We start from the raw sequence: 22,615 nt of genomic DNA on the forward strand, positions 1-22,615 counted from the left end.
AGGAAAAATGAAGAAATTGTGATTTTAACAATAGATCCATTCAGAAACAATGCACACAAATGTATATGCCTCAATTTCTATGTGGCTTTAGCAAGCAGAGGGAGGAGGTTCATACTTCATGCTCCTGCTATGACTGACATAGGAAACACAGCAGTTAAGCTTAGAAAAATAGTCTCATTTGCAAAAATGAAATAATTATTTTGACCAGTGTCTAAATGGGGAGGGGGCCATGATGATGGGAGGACATGGATTAGATCTGTAAGGTAATTCATGTCTCATCCAGCCCATGAGCTAGAGCTTCTCCACCTGGGATATAGAGCAGGTGCTCCACCTCCTCCTCTGTGTGAAAGAGAAGTCAAATTCTCATCAGTGATGATGACACAGCATGAAAAATTTGCATTCCTGCATTTAAAAATCTGAGGAGTCCTGAATCCTGTTGGTTAACCCTAGAGAGTAGACCCACTGAAACCATAAGTGACTGGTGAGTCGACATATAGATAAATCCATCTGATTCAGTTATTCTACTCTGATCAGGACTAGGCATAGGATACAGGCTAGGATTTAGGTCTGCATGTGGCTGGAACAGGATATTTCCAAGACAAGATTGACAGGCAACAGTATGGAAAATGGGCACTCTCCACATGGGCAAAGACATTATCAGAATTGTGACTTCTCTGCATGCAGAAGACTGCCATGGGAATTGGGTGCTCCCTTTCCATCAGCTCAATCCTCTGGTGCCCCCTGATCCTGGGAGAAGGGCTGGATCCCATAGAAGGGGAGAAACCTGAGAAGAGAGACCTTCTTTCCTGCCCTACCTGACCGGGCGCCTCCCTGGGGAAGGGCCAGTTGTAGACCCTTTCCACCCAGAGCAACACTGGAGCATAGAGAGTTCTGCTGGTTTGGCCACTGGGAGAATGAGGAACCACCAGGCCAGACAGCCTGACCCAGCAAAACCGTCTATGCTCCAGTGTTGCTCCGAGTGGAATCAGACTACAACTGGCCATTCAGTGACCCAGGTCCTACCATACAGTTGTGGAAGGCATCCCACATGGCCATTCCGTGCCTGGTGAGAGTGTTGGTGTGAGGTATTAGAGAAGCATCCAGCTGTGTTTCTGTAGTCAGAAGCAAAATGAAGAAATCTTCCTCTGAGGGCATTGTGGACCTCTGCAGGTTTCAGCAGATAATGCACTCATTTCACATCCAGCTATGAGGACATAGTCAGGACCCTTTGCAATTCCCCATCCCCTGATCCCCAGCTACTCTCACAAGGCATGGAGTAACTGTTGTGTAGGGGAGCTGCAGTGAGTCTGTGCTAGGTCCAGAGGGTTTTGTTTGGTGCAGAGGGAGGAAGGGGATGCTCACCTCTACATCGGCCCAAAGGAGGCATATGTTACCTGCGTATGTCATCAGCAGGATGCTGTTCTCTGTGTCTTTGACTGCTGCAGGGTTTCTTGCTAAACCAAGCCTTACCCTGGTCTCTTTTCTCAGGAACTTCATCACGATCCCCTTGTACACAGCGTTGGGACATTGTTTGCTGGAAGAGACCAAAGTGCAGGGCCACCAGGATCCCCCTGCCCACCTGATGGCCAACACAAAGGCCAAGCAGACGTTGCTGGGCTCCAATAGAAAGAGGCTGCCGAGGGTTAACAGCTCTTTGGTAAGTTGCCATCCTGACTGTTATTTTCATCTGTGTCTGGGCTGGATCATGAAAGCAAGGGAAGAAGATACTGTCCCAGTTTGGCAGAGAGAGTCCAGGTTAATCCTCTGTCTCCTCATTTTTTCAGGGGCTTAGGAAATGTCCTATTTCACTCTCCTCCTCCCATTTCCTCCTTCTCCTCAGGTCAGTTCAGAACCTGCATTCCAGGTTCAAAAGAGTCTACAGCCCATCAATTCAAAAGAGGGGAGAGGGGAGGAGAGAAGGGGGCAGGGTCTTGCCCTTGCCAGGAGTCTGAGCCAAAAGGAAAATGCTGTACCCTTTCTCGCTTGTGTGATCTTTATCATTAACAACTTTGGCCATCTTGACCCACTTCTGGTGTTGCTTGTCCACATGTGTGTTGCTTTCCCCATCTGTGAAATGCTGGATGATATGGAAGAATATCTCTGGGCTTAAATTGAGGGTGGGCCCAGTGGCCCTGAAGCCCAGAGTACTCCCCAGAACTGTTTTTTAAAAATGAAATTTGCCTCTGAAATTAGGTGAAATATGGCTAAATGAAAACTAATATACATTATTGGAATAGCCAGTATGTTAATCAATCAATAATATTCCAGAAATGGCTGAAATTATATTGTTTTATCATATTGTATATTATATTGAAAGGATTGGAGACAAACTGGATCTTAAAGGCTGTAGCTTTTTGCTTTCTTGCAGAATTTAAAGTTTATTTCCTGGACTGAATTCTGAAGTGTTGAAATAATATTTGCGATGCACCATGTGCTTTCCTCCCCTTTTGTTTAGTCACTCTCTGGATCAGGGCTATTTTCTATTGCAGGTGACCTTTGCGGATGTGGCTGTATATTTCACTGAGGAGGAATGGAAACTGTTAACGAAGAAACAGAGACTGATGTACAGTTATGTGATGATGGAGAATTATGGAAATGTAGCCTCTGTGGGTAAGGATCCTGAATCCATTTCACTTCCTGTGAAGACTGAGGGCCCTTTCATAATTCACTGTCAGAGCGCTATGATTCCACTTGAGAATGATAGAATCAAAGAGATGAAAGAGACCACAAGGACCATCCGGTTCAATCTTCTGCCATGCAGGAATAGACATTCAAAGCACCCCAAGGGATGGCCATCCAGCCTCTGTTTAAAGACCTCCAAAGAAAGAGACTCCACTAAACTCTGAGGGAGTATATTCCACTTTTGAAGAGCTCTTACTATCAGGAAGTTCCTCCTAAGGTTTAAGTGGAATCTCTTGTCCCTGTGGCTTGCATCCATTGTTCCATGTCCATTAATTTGAAATTAATAATAATAATAATAATAATAACCATAATGCGATGCCACCATGCTCTGATGGAGTATATTCCACTGTTGAATAGCTCTTATTGACAGGAAGTTCCTCCTAATATTTTGGTGGAACCTTTTTTCCTGTGGCTTGTGTGATCGAGTTTGGATTTATATAAATTTTGGGTACCAAGCGATCAAAAATCATGACCCCTGACTGACCCCATCACAGCCGCCATTATCCCAAAAGCGAGCTGACCACGTAGCCGGACAAGCCTAGCAGGCCATGGCTAAAGCAGAAAGGTAGATTTAAACCTTTAAAACCAGTTCTGAGAGTTGCCGTTATCGCAGGCAACCTGAATGAGGACAAAGGAAGTTTGCCTCACCTATTGATGGTATTAAGTACCCAGCCATCTACATAGTAGTCTTCTCCCAAAGAAGTGGCAGACCCTTTTGTGTATCCATTGTTTAACTTTAGTCTTAGTCAATAGATAGCCATGAAGACCTTTGTTCTGCAGGTAGCTATAGCCTGAGGATACGTTTCGCAGTATAAATAAGACCCAGATTCCAGCCCTCCTTTGGGCTTTGTGAGCTACAGTTCCAAACCTCAACTCTGTCGAGCAATCGCTCCAGAGCTCTCTTGGGCACTGTGCCCTGCTGAAATCACTTGGGCAAGCCAAAGCCCACTGTCTCTTTCGGGCCTCTTGTTAGTTTAGCCCGCTGGAACTTAGCTCCTAGCCATCGCGGTTGCCGCTTGCTTTCTGTTCCCCGCTGCCGTGTTCACTTACCAACATCCCTCACATCTGTTGCTTGGAGAAGACTCCTAAGGTAAATATTTCAACGGTGCCTCTATCCTTTCTCCTTTACCCCCAACTCTTCCCCTCCCTTGTTTTAGCATTGAATGTGCGTGTGCATGTGTGATCCCTTTTTGGTTGTGTGGCTTTAATAAATGTTTATATTTTATTTGCAACTCATTGACATTGCAGTCTCTGTTTCTTGGGGTTGGACTATATGACCTCTAGTATACACATAGGGACCCAATCCGCTGCGTGCATTGTTAGGACACGCCTCTTGTAAATTTGAGCTAATTAAATTCCTCTGATTCGATCCTTCCTAACACTTGCGTCCATTGTTCTGTGTCCTTTGTTCTAGAGCAGCAGAAAGCAAGCTTGCTCCATACTCAATATCTCTTCAAATACTTGAACAGGGCTGTCATATCCACTCTTAACCTTCTCTTCTCCAAGCTAAACATACCCAGCTCCCTAAGTCAGTCCTCAGAGAGCATGGTTTCCAGACCATTCACCATTTTGGTTTCCTTCCTCTGGAAATGCTCCAGCTTCTCAACATCTGTTTGAATTGTGGTGCCCAGAACTGGACACAGGATTATTGCAAGTGAGCCTTGACCAAAACAAAATAGAGTGGAACTATTAATTCCCTTGATCTTGACACTATACTCCTATTGATACAGCCTAGGATCACATTGGCCTTTTTAGCTGCTGCATCACAATGTTGACACATGTTCAACTTGTGCTCTACTACCATTCCTAGTTTCCTTTCACACGTAATTTGTCATAACAACTTCCTGTGGAATCTTGGAATTTCTAGTTTTAGTGAGGCACTGTTGTTCTCCGCTTTGTAAGGATTCTCAATATCCAATCCTAAACTGCCAATTCTGGAATTTTGTGGGAAGGAGCCATGGAGATTAATGCTTTTTGCCCCTAAATGGTCCTCAGCCCTTTCCTGAGCAGGTTTCCTGGCTTTTGTGGCCCCTCTTCCAGCCTTATGAGGCTCTGGAGAGGCTTCATGGGAAAAAAGGCCTCCCTTGGCCCTTCAATGGATCAGAGAGGGCCCAACAGTGGCAAAATGGCCTCCACTTCCACAAAGGGATGCTGTGGGATATTGAGGGGCAAAACATTATACCATATTTTTAGGCAACACAATTTGGGGTTTCCCCTGAGATCCCCTGGGGTCCAATGTGACCACCCCACTTCCGAACAGTAGTCCATCTCTGTCTTAGAGATGCCTTAAGGTTGTTTTAAGGCTCATCCCTCACACTTGACCCTCACTAATATCAGAAACCAGGTCCCAGACTCCTTGTTCTGCCTTTCCTAATGCATTAGTTGTATAATGATTGTCTTGCCTTTGTCAAGAAATGAGCCTCAAAGTGTCCCTTTTGTGCATCACACTCTGTGGGTGTGTGTCTGTGATAGAGAGATGGAGGCAATGTGAAAAACAGAAAGGCAGGGAAGAGATGCTGAAGGTCAAATGGTAAAGCAGTGCAGATGGGCACGAGTCAGGGTTGGAGAGCGGAGGGAGAAAAGGAAGGGGATCAGGCCTCTGCGATCCAGGAGGGGAAGGCAGGAGCAAAGCCAGGATCTCCTAGCTTGAAAAACACACAAAGCATCACAAGAAATAATTTGTATTGTAGCAATAAGGGTAAACATCAATCCATAAAATGAAATCCTAAACCTGGCAGGTAAAAATTGTCCCAAATAACTTTGAGAAATATAGACTTAAAATAGTAGCTTTGGCACGGTTGCTTAGAAAGTTGTATCCTAGCTGAGTATCTCCCAAGCTGAGTTATATAACATTTCAAGCAGAATACAAGCTGCACATGGCGTGTTTATAGTGTTTATAGTGGCAACCCACTCATTAACTTCAAACTTCTAAAATGATTCATATAGAACAGAACAGTCAAATGGATATAGTGCAGAAAACACCGTATACAATCCTATTAATTCCAAAATGGAAGTTGTATAAAAATGTAATAGCCAGACTCTGGGTCATAATTATTTCAAGATATTTCATGGGTGTTTCTACATCTGTTCCAAAAAATAATCTGCTACAAATAATCGCAGATGCACAATATCTGGCAACTTTAACAGTTACCTGCTCCTAATAATACAATTATTTGCAAGCTCTCTTCTCCGACTTCCATCAACTTCACCATCCCTTGTACACACAACTCTAATCCACACCAATCCACATGTGAGCTGTACACTGTATTGGTTGTGAGTCATCTCCTGGTGCCACACAGCATGAAGGGACCTCTGCAGTTAGCTTCCATCATGCCTTGGTCTCTGACTCAGGACTTTATGGCAGTCTCACAGGATATAATGCCACTTGCCAATCAAACTATTTCTCCACATGTTTAATAGAATATTTTTGCAACATTCCTTTTTCTGACTATCTGCTTCCAGTGATTCCCTTAAGTCCCCCTCCAATCTCTTCTTTGTTAACTCCTATAAATAAGGATACAATTGTTCCATGGATTTAGGGGCATAAGTAGTGCGGTCATCCTTGGCTTACTAACAGAAACTCTCTTAATTTAATCTCTAATAAGGAGGGGTTAATGAGGGCTAAATCATGGGTAACACCCTCCTCTCTTAACGCTGATTTTCAGTCTTATCTGTCACTGTGCTTCTTTACAGAAAAATATTTGAGTCATGAGAGAATCCACACAGGAAAGAAGTCACATAAATGCCAGCATTGTGGGAGACATTTTGCTTACAAGTCAATCCTTGTCATGCATCGAAGGGTCCATACAGGAGAGAAGCCATACAAATGCCAGCATTGTGGGAAATGTTTTTCTCAGAAGTCAGACCTAGTGAAACATCAGAGAGTCCACACAGGAGAGAAGCCATACAAATGCCAGCATTGTGGGAAAGGTTTTTCTCAGAAGTCAGACCTAGTGACACATCAGAGAGTCCACACAGGAGCGAAGCCATACAAATGCCAGCATTGTGGGAAATGTTTTACTTCAAAGTCACACCAAGTGACACATCAGAGAGTCCACACAGGAGAGAAGCCATACAAATGCCATCATTGTGAGAAATGTTTTACTTCAAAGTCACACCAAGTGAGACATCAAAGAATCCACACAGGAGAGAAGCCATACAAATGCCATCATTGTGAGAAATGTTTTTCTTCAAAGTCACACCAAGTGACACATCAGAGAGTCCACACAGGAGAGAAGCCATACAAATGCCATCATTGTGAGAAATGTTTTACTTCAAAGTCACACCAAGTGAGACATCAGAGAGTCCACACAGGAGAGAAGCCATACAAATGCCAGCATTGTGGGAAATGTTTTTCTTGGAAGTCATACCTAGTGACACATCAGAGAGTCCACACAGGAGAGAAGCCATACAAATGCCAGCATTGTGGGAAAGGTTTTTCTCAGAAGTCAGACCTAGTGACACATCAGAGAGTCCACACAAGAGAGAAGCCATACAAATGCCAGCATTGTGAGAAATGTTTTACTTCAAAGTCACACCAAGTGAGACATCAAAGAGTCCACACTGGAGAGAAGCCATACAAATGCCAGCATTGTGGGAAATGTTTTTATATGAAGTCAGTCCTAGTGACACATCAGAGAGTCCACACAGGAGAGAAGCCATACAAATGCCAGCATTGTGGGAAATGTTTTCCTCAGAAGTCAAGCCTTGTGATACATCAAACAGTCCACACAGGAGAGAAGCCATACAAATGCCAGCATTGTGGGAACTGTTTTTCTCAGCAGTCAACCCTACTAACACACCAGAGAGTCCACACAGGAGAGAAGCCATACAAATGCCAGCATTGTGGGAACTGTTTTTCTCAGCAGTCAACCCTACTAACACACCAGAGAGTCCACACAGGAGAGAAGCCATACAAATGCCAGCATTGTGGCAAATGTTTTTCTCAGAAGTCAGACCTAGTGAGACATCGAAGAGTCCACACTGGAGAGAAGCCATACAAATGCAAGCATTGTGGCAAATGTTTTTCTCGCAAGTCATTCCTAGTGACACATCAGAGAGTCCACACTGGAGAGAAGCCATACAAATGCCAGCATTGTGGGAAATGTTTTTCTCAGAAGTCAGACCTAGTGACACATCAGAGAGTCCACACAGGAGAGAAGCCATACAAATGCCAGCATTGTGGCAAATGTTTTTCTCGCAAGTCATTCCTAGTGACACATCAGAGAGTCCACACAGGAGAGAAGCCATACAAATGCCAGCATTGTGGGAAATGTTTTTCTCAGAAGTCAGACCTAGTGACACATCAGAGAGTCCACACAGGAGAGAAGCCATACAAATGCCAGCATTGTGGCAAATGTTTTTCTATGAAGTCACACCTAGTGAGACATCAAAGAGTCCATACTGGAGAGAAGCCATACAAATGCCAGCATTGTGGGAAATGTCTTTCTCAGAAGTCAGACCTAGTGACACATCAGAGAGTCCATACAGGAGAGAAGCCATACAAATGCCAGCATTGTGGGAAATGTTTTTCTATGAAGTCAGTCCTACTGACACATCAAAGAGTCCACGCAGGAGAGAAGCCATACAAATGCCAGCATTGTGGCAAATGTTTTTCTCGAAAGTCATTCCTAGTGACACATCAAAGAATCCACACTGGAGAGAAGCCATAAAAATGTCAGCAGTGAACTAACATTATTTTTGTCAATACGGAATACAAAAAATATATTTGCAATCCTGCTGTGCTAAGAAAAGGCCCTTGTGATTTTGTTTTTCTGTCCATATTTCTGTTTATGTTTTAAAATTGTATTTTGTTAGATTTAGGTTTTAATTGCTAATAGGATAGATAATTGTTTCGGGTTGTAACTTTGGCTGGGGATTGTGGTTTGTGGTATAAGTTAGCTAAATGGGGGGCTGGGATTTGTTGCAGTTGGTTAGAATAGTTTTGGGAATGATAGCGTTTGGAATTTGTGGGATGTTGGCTGAAGAAAGTGGAGGCTGATATTAACAGGAAGGTGGCTAGTTTCTGGGATTGGCAAAGGGGGGCTTGTTACCTGTGGGGCATAGACTGTGGGAATTGAAGGTGGGGGCTAGGTTTTAAGAGGGTGGAGTTTTAGGTTTGGGGGTTTTAATGTATTGTTTGGATTGGAGTGGGCAGTTCTGACGTAAACGCTGAATTTCTGACTATGTGTTCTCAATAAAATTCTTTGTTGTTTCCACAGACTGGACTCATTGGTGTACAGAAGATCTGCATTTGCACAAAATTTACCCTTTCTTCTCTCCTCAGCCATCATCTCCATTCCCAGCTATAAGAACAGCAGAGGCAAACACACATACATTTATATATATGTATATATGTGTGTGTGTGTGTGTTTGTGTTTATTATATCTACATACATACAGTATACATAGACTTTATTTCCAATGCATAGCCTTCCTTTCTTGCCTTTCCTGGGCTCCATTGTGGCCTCTTCGAAGTGTCCTCAAAATAAGGAAGGAAGGGGAGGTTGCTGAACCCCCGGCACACTCCTTCCCTTCCCTCAAAGGCCACCAGTGGAATAAACAGCAGGAGCAGTAAAGCCCTGGTGATCCCCGCGCATGATCAGAAGGGGTCTTTGGATGTATGTGCGCATGCACAGTCTCAGCCTTAAAGCCAATGCTGCCCTCACACTCTGTTCTGAGGGAAGGAAGGATGGAAATGGGGGGAAACTGTTGTTCGTTCAGAGGAATGGCTGGAATGTCTTCGGGGGGAGGGGGGCTTGGGGATTATAAGAAGAAGGAATCCCCTCTTCTTCCCCCAACCAAAACGCAGGGGGCCTGCCAGGTCTCCTCTCCCTCTTTCCTTCCCTGCCCCCTCCTCGGGGGATTCCTTGGAGCCCTGGTACTTGGGGGTTATCATGAGAAGAGAGGGAAGGGGGACCATTGGAGACAGGCATGACCATGGAGGGGGGGTCCAAAGATAAAAAGGGCTTTGAGGAGCCCCCTCCGTCCTGGAAAGTGGGGCAGAGGAGAGTCCCTCCCTTCTGATGCCTCATTTGGAGAAGATTTTTGTGCCAAATAAAGAGCACCACACAGCATAGGCTTCAATAGCATTGGAAACAACATTATTCGGGGGGGGGGGGGGAGTTTTCTCTGGGGTCTTGGGGGGAGGAGGGGGGAATCTGGGAACTGACTCAGGCACTCCCCCCCCCCCAGAACCCATTATTAGAGCCTTCCACAGCTCACTGTGATGCTTTAAATGACCATTTTGCAAATAAAATCTCTCAGATAAGAGCCAACTTGGATGCTGACATTATTGCTGATGCTATAGGTGAGGTGTCCAGTGACTCTGTGAATGGGATCATCCTGGATCAATTTAAATCTGTGAGTACTGAAGACATGGACAAGCTCCTTGAAAGTGTGAAGAAGACAACTTTCCCTCTCAACCCTTGCCCTTCATGGCTAGTCATCCAAGGAGGAGATGCACTTAGGACTCACCTGAGATATATCATAGATGCATCTCTGAGGGAGGGCTATTTTCCATCTTCCGTAAATGAAGCGGTGGTACAGCCGCTTCTGAAAAAGCCCTCCCTAAATCCCTTGGACATGAACAAATACAGACCGGTCTCCCATCTTCCATTTCTAAACAAGGTGATTGAGAAAGTTGTTGCTCTTCAACTCCACGTGGTCTTGGATGAAACAGATTATCTAGACCCATTTCAAATTGGCTTCAGGATGGGATACGGAGTCGAGACTGTTATGGTCGCCTTAGTAGATTATCTCCGCTTGAGTATGGACAGGGGAAGTGCAACCCTGCTGGTGCTTTTGGATCTCTCAGGGTCCTTCGATACCATCAACCATGGCATCTTTCTTGAACGTCTGAAGGAATTGGGGACGAGGAGGCAATGCATTGCAGTGGTTCTGGTCCTATCTCTTGGGCAGATTCTAGATGGAGATTCTTGGGGATAGTTGGTCCTCTAAGAGGGAGCTTAAATCTGATGTTCCTTAGGACACCATCCTCTCCCCAATGCTGTTTAACATAAACATGAAGCTGCTGGGAGAGATCATCTGGAGACATGGCATTGGGTGTTATCAGTATGCTGAGGAATCCCAGATATATCTCTCCATGTCCCGGACTTCAGTGTCAACTAAGAAAGGCATCTCCCCTCTGAATGAATGTCTTGAAGAATTAATGGGCTGGGTGAGAAAAAAACAGAATGAAGCTGAATCCAGATAAGACAGAGCTGCGTAATGCTGGAGATCCTAATCCAGGTATGGAGGTTTGAGACGTGTGATCCACCTGTATAAGGGGTCACACTTTCCCTAAAGGACTATGTTAGTAGTTTGGGGGATGCTCCTGGATCCATCACTCCAGATGTCAGCTCAGATACATGTGACGGCGAGGAGTGCCTATTATCTCCTTCAGTTGATATGCTAACTGCACCCAGTCCTGGAAGCTGAAGACCTAAACACTATAGTTCTGATCTTAATTTTATTTCATTATATTTATCAATTATTTCTATTAACTGATTTTCTGAATATATCTGCTCACCTTTTTCCTCAAATAATTTTTCAAAATATGTAGTGAAAGTATTTTTAATTTTCCCTTGTTCCGTTATGATTGTGTAATTTTGTTTAATTTTAGTTATCATTTTCTTTTCTCTCTCATTCTTTAATCTATTAGCCATCCGTCGGCTTATTTTATTAGCATTCTCAAATTGATTTTGCTTTGATCTTCTTAAATTTATAGCTATTTCCTCTGTCATTTTTTCTCTAATTGTTCTTTCAATAGTTTTATTCCATTCATTATTTTTATCCCCTTTTGTTTATTGTAGTTTTTGTTCTCTAATTTTAAATTCATTCCTAATTTTTTCCTCTTTCTGCTTTTCTCATTTTTATTTCCATTGTTCTTTGTATAAATAGTCCCCTTACAAATGCCTTACTAGTATCCCATACAACCTTCATTTTTACCTCCTTTCCACTGTTTTCTTTGAAAAACATCTTTAACTCTCTCTTTACCTTATTTACAAATTCTTCGTCATCTAGGATATCCTCTTTCATTCTCCATCCTATATTTTTGTCCCAATTTATATTTAATTCCAGCTCTATCATATTATGATCCGACATCGTCCTTGGCCAAATTTCAATTTTTTTCTCTTTAGTAACCAGTTGCTTCGTCACGAAAAACATATCCAACCTTGAGAAGGATTTATGTGCATCTGAATAGAAGGTATACCCTCCTTTGTTCCCATTACAATGTGACCAAACATCTAACAAATTAAATTCCTCTTTTAAAACAAAAAACCTCTTGGTAATTTTCCTTGTCTTTTCTTAATTACTTTTTTCTGGGATTTCCTGTCCCAAATTGGATTTAGAACTCCATTGAAATCTCCTGTCAAGATTAATTTGTCATTATCAACTTCTCTCTTAACCTCCGCCAAATTTCTGTAAAACGTTTCCTTCTTCTCTAATGGCCCATAAACATTAATCAGTACATATTTAACATTATCTATCAAAATCTCCACACACAAGAATCTACCGTCTTTATCTTTCTTCAGTAGCTTTGCTGCATACCTTTTATTCACAAAGATTGCAACTCCCCTCTTCCTTTTATTTACTGTGGCACAAAATAATGTCCCCAATTTACTATTTCTCAAATATTTTATATCTCCATCTTTTATTTTTGTTTCCTGTAAACACAATCAATCAAAATTATTCTTCCCTAGATACTGCATTACATGCTTTCTCTTTCTCTCTTGGCTTATTCCTTTTACATTCCACGAAACTATTTTAAGCCCCATTTTCCTTTTAGAGAGGTTCTTATGTCTTTTATGTAGACTTTCCTATCTCTCCTGAGTAACCCTCTTCTGAGCTTTTGTTTCCCAAATTGTCAGTATTTACCTCCTTAATCCCTAGATTATCTCTCCTTCCTTGCCCTTTTCTCTGGGTCTTTTCTTCTCTTTGTCTATTTACACTTTCTCCTTCCTTCTTGTCCCTTTCTTTATTTCTTTCTTCTTGCTCTCTGTTATCTCTGCTTAATCTCTCATAAAAGGCTTTTGCTTGTTCTATTGTACTTATCCTATATCTCCTCTGATGGTAATGAAAGATCACTCCTTCTATCTTATCCCATCTGTACAGCATCTCATTCTTATTGCAAAAGAATATTGTTAGGAATTTATATTCCTGTCTCTTTCTAATTATTTGCAATGGTAAATCCTTATAAATTTCCACTATTCTATCTTCCACAATCAATTTTTTCTCATAATTTCTTTGCAATATTTGCTCTCTCATCCTTGAGCTTGTAAAACATACCGTAATGTCTCTGTCCAATTTCCTTTCCTTTGCTGTCTTTAAGCTAAGTATAAACATCTTATCAATCTGTGCCTCCATCAAATCCTCCTCAATATCCACATATTTTGCCAGCATAGGTATAATTTTGTCATATATTTGTTTGTCTTGTTCTTCTTTACTTTCCCTAATTTTAATTGCCCTTTCCCTATATCTGACCTGCTGCAGAAGATTACTCTGTTGTTCCCTTAATTGAGCCTTTTCCAATTCTTCTGTTTTTTTCCAGACTTTCCGTTCTTTCTAATACTTCCTCCACCTCCGCTTTCACTCCTGATATCTCTTTAGCTAAGTTGTCTATTTCCCCCCCTAATCCATCTAGAGGAAAGGAGATTAAATGATGGTCAGAAAGTGGAAAGTCAGGTGCCAGGTAGTCAGAAATGGCGCAGTTTGCAGCAAGAACCAGGTCAAGACAGTGACCAAGAGAATGAGTTGAAGAGTTGGAGTGTGGTTGGAAGCCAAAAGAAGCCAGGAGAGAGTTAAAGCGAGATGTTGTTGGGTTACTGGAATCGTCAACGTGGATATTAAAGTCACCTAGGATCAAAGTGGGGACTGAATCTGAAAGAAAGAATGTCAGCCATGATTCGAAGTCTGAGAGGAACTGGGTGGCAGAACCAGGAGGGCGATAGATAACTGCAACACGGAGCTGTAGAGGAGAAAAGAGTCTAATAGGATGAAACTCAAAAGAAGACGAATGATAGCTGGTGGGGAAGATAGAACTTGAAACTGTTAGATAGCAAGATACCAACCCCTCCTCCTCGACCCTCAGGGCGGCTGGAGTGGGTGAAGGAGAGACCACCAAAAGAAAGGGCAGCGGAGGTTGTAGTATCATGGGCTGGGAGCCAGGTTTCTGTGAGAGCGAGGAGGTTAAAGGATTTAGAGAGAAAAAGGTCATGAATTGCTGTTGCTTTAGGGGCAGCAGAGCAGCAGTTCCAGAGGGAACAGAGGAAGGGAAGCAGGGAGACAGGGAGAGGCCGAATGGGGATCAGGTTAGGAGAAATGTGGGGAGCCATGGGAAAGATAGGATTCACTGCCCAGTGATTAACGGGGGAAGGTGTGACACAACAGCAAGGATGACCCTAGCAAAAACAGCAAGGATGACCCTAGCAAAAACAGCAAGGATGACCCTAGCAAAAGAATGGAGGCAAAGGAAAGTTCTTGAAGTAGAGGAAGGCTGTTAGGACTATTTGATGCATTGGAAGCAGATAAACTCACAAGGATCTTACAGAAACAAAACAAAACTAAAATGTATAGATTGATAGAAGACTGGGATAAAGTGCTGGACTATATCAAAAAAGAAAGGAAGACTGAAGGGCATAAAACGGATAAAAAGAAAACAAAGACACAGCAAAGAACATACACTTTGGAAGTCTTTTAGTTTGTTTGTTGTGGAATCTGAGGTTGGATGTATGGTGAGTTTGGATGTAATTTAGTATGTTTTACAAGTTTTGTCGCTTGTGAATATTTGTATTTGTCAAGTCTTTTAATTGTATCTGTGTTATTATTGTTGGTCCCATAGGTTTTTTTTCCCCTTTTACCAATAAAGTTTAAAAAAGTACAGAATCCTGAAATCTAGAAAGCATATCCAGGAGAAGGTATTTTTGGCCACACTGCAAACAATAACATCCAAAAATCCACAAAACAGATACCTTTCTCCTGTTTGATGTTTAACACTTTTTCCCAATGAAGAACCCAGTTGAGCTTCAAAAGCTTGTTTTATCTATTTTGTGCATTTTGGTTGGCCACTAAAGGTATCCCTGTTTTGTGGATTGTGGGTGTTATTGTGGTTTGCTGTATGGTCCGGCCAGCATGGCAACCTCTGGATATGATCCCTAGAGTAGGAATCCCTCTTCGTCTCATGGCTGTTTGGGGCTTTTCTCCCTCCCTCCCTCCCTCTGTGCCCCATAGAAGTCAAGGGGGACTCACCTTTGCTAAGGTCTCTTCCAAGGGGCTAGGATTCAGAGACAGAGGTTTAATTTGCATTACAGAAATCATGCATTTCAACACTGCTTTAACTGCCATGGCTCAATTCTATGGAGATCTGGGATCTGTAGTTTTGTGAGCTATGTCGCCTCTCTCAGGGAGCTCTAGTGTGAAAAGAGACTACAAATCCCAGAATCCCATAGCATTGAGAAATGGCAGTTAAAGCGATGTCAAACTGCATGAATTCTGCAGTGCAGATTCAACCATAAGATCGATGTGTGATACCTATCTCTCCTTCCTTCCACTTTCCTAACCAAAGAGGCCTGAGGGTCAGCCCAGTCGTACCACAAACCCTGTTTCTGCTCCTATGCAACGCCAGGTCTATAAAAAATAAGACCCACATTGTGTATGATCTTTTGCAGGATAAAAACTGCGACCTGGCGTGCATTACTGAGACCTGGCTGGGGCCTGAGAGCGAGGCAGTGTGGGCCCAGGCCCTTCCAGCCGGGTACTCAGTTAAGGACCAGATCAGGTTAGGTGGGCGGGGGGGCGGTGTTGCCTTGGTCCATAAAAACACTCTTTCCTTAACCAGGATCCCAGTCCGGAAAACAGATCACATCGAATGTATTTACCTGTCCCTGAAGGCCAGAGACTGTCTAGGGATTCTGTTGGTCTACCGGCCACCCCGTGCGCTAACAGACTCCCTGGCCGAGCTGACACAGCTGGTCTCGGAACTGGTGTTGGAGTCCCCTAGGCTTCTTGTCCTGGGGGACCTCAACATCCCTTTCGAGGCCAATGATATTCCAACAGGTGCGACTCGGGAGTTCATGACTACCATGGCAGCCATGGGCCTGTCTCAACTGGTCTCAGGGCCAACTCATTGTGCTGGTAATACTCTTGATGTGATCTTCAGTACAGACATGGAGGCTCCGTGGGTAGAGATTTCTAATGTCTCTCCCTTGTCATGGACGGATCATTTCCTGGTTGAGGCTAGAATCAAGGCTTCTACCATTAACCCCCCCGGGGGTGGCGGACCTATTAGGATGGTCCACCCTCGAAGGCTGATGGAACCCATAAGGTTCCAAGAAGCCCTAGAGGGATATACGACTGGCTCTGACGGCGATTCTGTTGATGCCCTAACCGACATCTGGGATACTAATCTCTCTAGGGCTATACACAGTATCGCTCCCAAGCGTCCTTTCCGGCCTGCTTCCAATAAACAACCCTGGTATACGGAAGATCTCAGGGCAAGGAAGCGGGTCGCGCAACGACTAGAGCACAAATGGCGAAGACATCAGCGCTTGTCTGACAGGACACTCCTTCGCTCTCATTTAAGAGCCTATGGAGTGGCAATACGTGCAGCAAAGAATTCTTTCTATGCTGCACGTATTGCGTCCGCAGAGTCGCGTCCGGCAGAGCTGTTCAGGGTTGTGAGGGAGTTAACTCGGCTTCCTCCCACCCTGAGCCCTATTTTGGAGTCATCTAAAGCCTGCTGCGATGATTTTAACAACTTCTTTGCGGATAAAATCTCTCGGATAAGGGCTGATCTCGACGCCAGTACTTATGCAGAGCATATAGGAGAGGTGTCCGAAGCGTCCGTGGTCCCTGTTATACTGGATCACTTTGAGTTTGTTAGTACCGATGAAGTGGACAAGATCCTCCGAAGTGTTAGGAGGACGACTTGCTCTCTTGATCCCTGTCCCTCATGGCTGGCAGCTCAGGGGGGAGATGCGGTGCGACTTATGTTACACCGCATAATCAATACATCTCTAAGTGAGGGTCAGTTTCCAGCTAAATTAAAATCAGCAGTGGTTAAACCCCTGCTAAAGAAGCCCTCCTTAGACCCTCTGCTTCATAACAACTATAGACCCATCTCACTGCTGCCTTTTTTGGGGAAGGTGATCGAGAGAGCAGTCGCCTTCCAGCTTCAGTCGATCTTGGATGACACCGATTTTCTGGACCCATTTCAAACCGGCTTCCGGGCTGGCTATGGAGTTGAGACTGCCATGGTCGCCTTAGTTGATGACCTCCGTCTGGGCATGGACAGGGGGAGCGTGTCCCTGTTAGTGCTTCTGGACATCTCAGCGGCCTTCGATACCATCGACCATGGTATCCTTCTGGGACGCCTGAGGGAGTTGGGAATTGGGGGCACTGCTTTGCAGTGGTTCCATTCCTACCTCTCGGGTAGGTCCCAGATGGTGGAGCTGGGGGACTGTCGCTCCGACAGGAGGGCCCTGACATCTGGTGTCCCTCAGGGAGCGATTCTGTCCCCTATGCTATTCAACATTTACATGAAGCCGCTGGGAGAGATCATCCGGAGACATGGGGCGCGGTGTTATCAGTACGCTGATGACACCCAGATAATTTTCTCTATGTCTCCGACTGATGCAGTAACTAAGGATGGCATCTCTCCTCTAGATGCCTGCTTGGCGTCGGTAATGGGCTGGATGAGGGAGAACAAACTCAGTGTGAATCCAGGGAAAACGGAAGTACTGGTGATAGGTTCCCCGGTTTCGGGTGGTGAGATTTGTCACCCGGTCCTGAATGGGGTCACGCTCCCCCTGAAGGACTCGGTGCGCAGCTTGGGAGTACTCCTTGATTCGTCGCTCCAGCTAACTTCTCAGGTGGATGCGACGGTCAGGAGTGCTTGTTATCAGCTACGGCTGATACGCCAGCTGCGTCCCTACCTGGACCGAAAGGACCTTGAGTCTGTTGTACATGCTTTGGTAACCTCTCGATTAGATTTCTGCAATGCGCTCTACATGGGGCAACCCTTGTACCAAACCCGGAAGCTGCAATTGGTGCAGAACATGGCAGCCAGATTGGTCGCTGGTAGCTCCAGGTCGGACCATATAACACCTATTTTAAAAGACCTTCATTGGCTGCCTATTTGCTTCCGAGCTCAATACAAGGTGTTGGTTTTGACCTATAAAGCCCTAAATGGCTTGGGCCCAGGGTACTTGGAGGACCGCCTCTCCCCACATAATCCGCCTCGCACGCTCAGAACTTCCGGGACCAAATTGTTGGAGGTCCCTAGGTCCAACTTGATGCGGACCTCACAGAGGGCTTTTACTATTGCTGCCCCTCTCTCTGGAATAAGCTCCCTGCAGAGCTTCGCTCCGCCGCCTCATTAGCTGTCTTTAAGACACAGCTGAAAACATATCTATTCCGGCTGGCCTTCCCACCTTAGACTGTCTGTTTTTTCCTGCTCTCCTTTTCCCTTTTGACCCCGGACCATTGTAAACTCCTTCTCTCTTCTCCTTGCCCCTGACATGTATATTTTATTGTCTTCCTGTTCCGTTTTTGTACTAATGTTTTTAACTGTTATATTGTATTTTTTATCTTGTATTGGAATGTTTTAATATTTTTGTAAGCCGCCCTGATCATATCTATGGAAGGGCGGGGTAGAAATAAAATTTATTATTATTATTATTATTATGCTATTCAGGAATATCAGTATCCTAAGGGATCTTGTAGCACCTTTGAGACTAACTGAGTGAAAAAAGTTGTAGCATATGCTTTTGTAGACTTGCGTCTGGAGTTTTGTGGAAGAGAGTCATGGCAACCCTAGTAGCCAGAACCTTCTTTTGTCCTCCATTTTGGGAGAGGAGAGAGGGAGGCCGAATGGAGAGCTCCCTGGGAAAGAAGCTGTATCTCTCCAGGCTGAGAGGCCAGAGACCTAGGAGCAGGGCCTCTGCGGTTGGGGAGGAGTCGCTGTCTGAAGCATTGGACCTTCTGGGACCTTCCTTTTGTGCCCATGGAATACAACTGCTTCTTCCCACCAAGAACCCAAAATAGTCCTCTCTGAAATCCCTTTCTGGGAGCATTGGTGAACTGCCCTGGGCCCTACTACGTTGCAAGAAATAAAAATACACATTTGAAATGATGCAAAACAGCTCATGCTTAAATAATACATGCCTTAAAAGTGGCACCAGATTCTCCCCATCCCACCCTGGGCTTCCCTTTCAGCTCAAAATGTGGTGGGCAAAGCATGACCCATGACTCCATGCATCAGGGACTTCTCTGTAACCCACAGCGGTCAAAAATATCTGGGGTCTTTTCGTGATCTTGGGATGCAAGGGGCACTTCCGCCATGTTTTGTGGGACCCCTGGGTCAATATAACGCCATAAGATGAGGTGTCCTCCGCTCGCTTCCCAGAAGCATGGCGAAAACGTCCCTCATGTTGATGTTGATGCTTATTTTAACCAATTCTATTTTATATTATTGCCTATTGTTTTATACATATTTTGTAGATTGGCAGGTTTTAGTTTTATTGACTTGATCATTTGTATGTCCAGCACTGTGTACATTTACAACGCTATAGAAATAAATGATGATGATGATGATGATGATGATAAAGTTGCACTCTTTCAGCCTCAGAGGATGGCCATGGGAAACCCACTCTGAAGGAACCTGCCAAGAAAACCCCTTCAGAGACTCCCATAAGGTCACCATAAGACCTGGAAACAACTGGGAGGCAGACACCAAGAACAACATTGGGAAATAGGTGCAAGCCTTGCCTTGGGAAAGTGTAATGACTGGGCTCCAGTCAATGGAGGTCTTCTTCAGGCAGAAAAGGGAGGTTTATACAAATGCAGAATGACATCACTGCTACGGAAGGCTCTCTTGACCAATCAGAGAGCAAGATGAAGGTTCTTCTGGAAGCTTCCATGAGAAGGAGATATAAGGCCTGAGAGACCAAGAGACAGTTGGGGGAATTGTGTCGGTTGGAGATCGAGAGAGAGAGAGTTAAAGAGTGGATCTTGGAAGTTAGTCTCAGAATTGGACGCTTTGGTTTAATTATTTATTTAATAGCTTGTATGAATTGAACATTATATACTTACAAATATTGTACCTGCAAGACTCTTAATATCTTGTATGACTTATGTTTTACTTATATTTTGTTATTTATAGTAAATATCTCCTTAGAGTATCTACTACTCGACGCTCCTTTTACACAAGTTTTGGATTGGTTGATGCTTGGGAAGATCAGTAAAGAAGTAGAAATAAGGTCCCTTAACTGGTCCCAGTGTAGTTTAAGGGAAGTCCTTTTATAATTCACTGGATGGAGGCAGTGGGATTTCAGGAATTTAAGGGTCTGCTGGGCTAAGAGCCATAATGCCTAAATGTCTAATTAACAATTTGTAATCCACTCTGATAGCCTTTTGGCTGAAGAGAGGTTATAAAACTATTATTATTATTATTATTATTATTATTATTATTATTATTATTACAGGGCCGCAGTTTGGCTGCTTGGACCACCGGAGATCATCACAGTGAGTCAGTTGGAAAAGCCCATCTCACTCCAGAAAATAAAGGTACTTCAGGAGTTTGCACTCTACGTCTTTCTGTAATAATAGCTACAAAACTGATAATAGCATTTGGGACATTTAGTCTTTTAAAAACAAATATGGCAGATTTAAATGCTGCTTTAAAAGCTCTTTCCATCTGCCATCTTTGTGCTGGTTTTGGGGGGAAATGAGAAAGTGTTGGGAGGGAGGGACTGCCAACAGAATTAGGAGATGCATTGCAGGCTATGGACAGTTTGTGGCCAAGTAAGGTCCAAAACACACAGCAGCAGTAGTCCATTTTGAGAGTGCTTTAACTGCCCTGGCCCAGTGCTAAGGAATCCTGGGAACTGGAGTTTATTGTGGCACCAGAGCTCTCTGACAGAGAAGGCTCAATGTCTCACAAAACTACATTTCCCAGAATTGCCTAGCACTGAGCCAGGGCAGTTAAAGCGGTCTCATATTGGATTATTGCTGCAGTGTGTTTTGGACTTAGGTGACCCTTGGCAAGTCACACTCTCTCAGCCTCAGAGGATAGCAATGGATACCCCTCTCTGAAGAAACCTACCAAGGAAACCCCATGATAAGTTTGCCTTAGGGTTGCCATAAATTGGAAACGACTTGAAGACACACATGAAGAATAGAAAATAGTCTGCCGTTATTTCACAGGTTGTACATGGGAATGGGAGGCAGTGTGGTGCAGTGGTTTGAGTGTTGGTTTCAACTCTGGAGGCCAGAGTCCAGTGCCCCACTCCTCCATGAAACCATCTGGGTCCCTTGGGCAAGAAGTCACACTCTCTCAGGCTCAGGGAAGGCAATGGCAAACCTCCTCTGAACAACTGTTGCCAAGGAAATCCCAAGAGAGGCTCCCCAAAAGTCGACAATTACTTGGAGCCACACCACAAAACACTACAAAGCCTCAAGTAAGAGCCAGCATAGTTTAGTGGATAGAGCATTGGACTATGGCCCTGGAGCCCAGAGTTCGAATTCCCTCTTGGTCACAGAAACCCACTGAGTGACCTTAGGCAAGAAGCCACACTCTCTCAGCCTCAGAGGGAGGCACTTGCAAAACCACTTCTGGACAAATCTTGCCAAGAAAAGCCTGCGAAGGGCTTCCCTTAGGGTCGCCATAAGTCAGAAACAACTTCGAGGCACACAATCACAATAAGAGCAGTAACACCACTAACACAAGGCAGCTAGGGAGAAAGAAAGAGAGAAAGAAAGAAAGAAAGAAGATTGGAGTTGTAGTCCTAGTTCAGAGGGATTGTAGGGGCCTCACTGCAGGGCAGGGCCCCCTCCTCTTTCTGGCCATGTGGATGCTGGGAGATCCAGTCCAAGAAATACACTTTAAATCTCATTGGCAAGAGACAAGGCTACTACTGCCTTTCAGACCCACTTTGCCCCAAATCCTTTATGAGGCCAGAAACCCCTTTGTTAGGAAGCGAATACTGAATATCTCAGGAAGGACCTATATCTCCCAAGGCCCCCTCCCTCCAGGACCTCTTTCCTCTCTTCCCTCAGTCTCTCTCTCTCTCCCTGAAGGCCTCAAATGTCAACTGCCAAGCGCTCAGGTGGAGGCAGCCATTTTGTGTTCTGGCAGCCATTTTGTGTTCTGGAGGCCATTTTTTGTTCTGGTGGCCATTTTGTGCTGGTTGTAGGGTTGCCATAATGGAGGACCTCCAAACCAGGACAAATGTAGGACAAGGTTTGAAAATGTAGGACATTTTTTATAAAAAATTTCTGGCTAGGAAATTAAAAAAAAAAGTCCTAGATTTTTAAACCTTGTCCTCCTCCTCCTCCTCCCGGCCTGGGAGGGAGCCTAGGCCGGCTCCCAGGCCGGGAAGGGCGGGGGGAAGCTTGGCATCGCGGCGATCGCTGCGGTGCCAGGCTTCCTCCTCCTCCTCCCGGCCTGGGAGGGAGCCTAGGCCGGCTCCCAGGCCGGGAAAGAGGCGGAGGCTGTTCCTCATCGCGGCGATCGCCGCGGAGGGAAGCGGCCTCCTCCTCCTCCCGGTCTGGGAGGAAGCCTGGGCCTGGCTCCCAGGCCAGGAAGGAGGCGGGGGTCGCCCCTCATCGTGGTGATCTCCGCGGTGGGAAGCGGCCTCCTCCTCCTCCCTGCCCTCGCACAGGCCTTGGAGGGCCCCGCGGCCGGAGCTCTGACCGCGGAGCGGCCTCGAAGGCCTCGCTGCGGCCCGGGAGGGAGCGTCTCCACGGCTGGAGCTCCAACCGCGGAGAGCCTTCCCAGGCCTCAGCAAGCCCTTGGAGCCGTCGGGGGCTGAGGTGGCCGCGGTGGGCGGGGCCATCCAGGTTTGGGCGCCAAACCGGACCGGGACCGGGTTGGCACCGCCCAAACTGGGATTGTCCCGCCCCCCGGCGGGATATGGCAACCCTAGCTGCTTGGG

The 22,615-nt window shown here is 45.0% G+C and overlaps 1 protein-coding gene across 1 annotated transcript; it reads left to right on the forward strand.

Annotated features, from left to right (window-relative positions):
* The first annotated feature begins 1,582 nt into the window (after window positions 1-1,582).
* Window positions 1,583-19,058, forward strand: LOC149287664 (uncharacterized). The gene is made up of 4 exons (XM_089492538.1): window positions 1,583-1,642; window positions 2,490-2,610; window positions 6,376-7,443; window positions 18,964-19,058. Exons 1-4 carry the CDS (start codon window positions 1,583-1,585, stop codon window positions 19,056-19,058), a joined length of 1,344 nt encoding a protein of 447 aa, XP_089348664.1.
* The last annotated feature ends 3,557 nt before the right edge of the window (window positions 19,059-22,615 follow it).

The sequence above is a fragment of the Sceloporus occidentalis genome, unplaced genomic scaffold, assembly GCF_023333645.1.
Source record: "Sceloporus occidentalis isolate IW3139 unplaced genomic scaffold, rSceOcc1.0.p SCAF_57, whole genome shotgun sequence".
In the NCBI taxonomy this organism is placed as follows: Eukaryota; Metazoa; Chordata; class Lepidosauria; order Squamata; family Phrynosomatidae; genus Sceloporus; species Sceloporus occidentalis.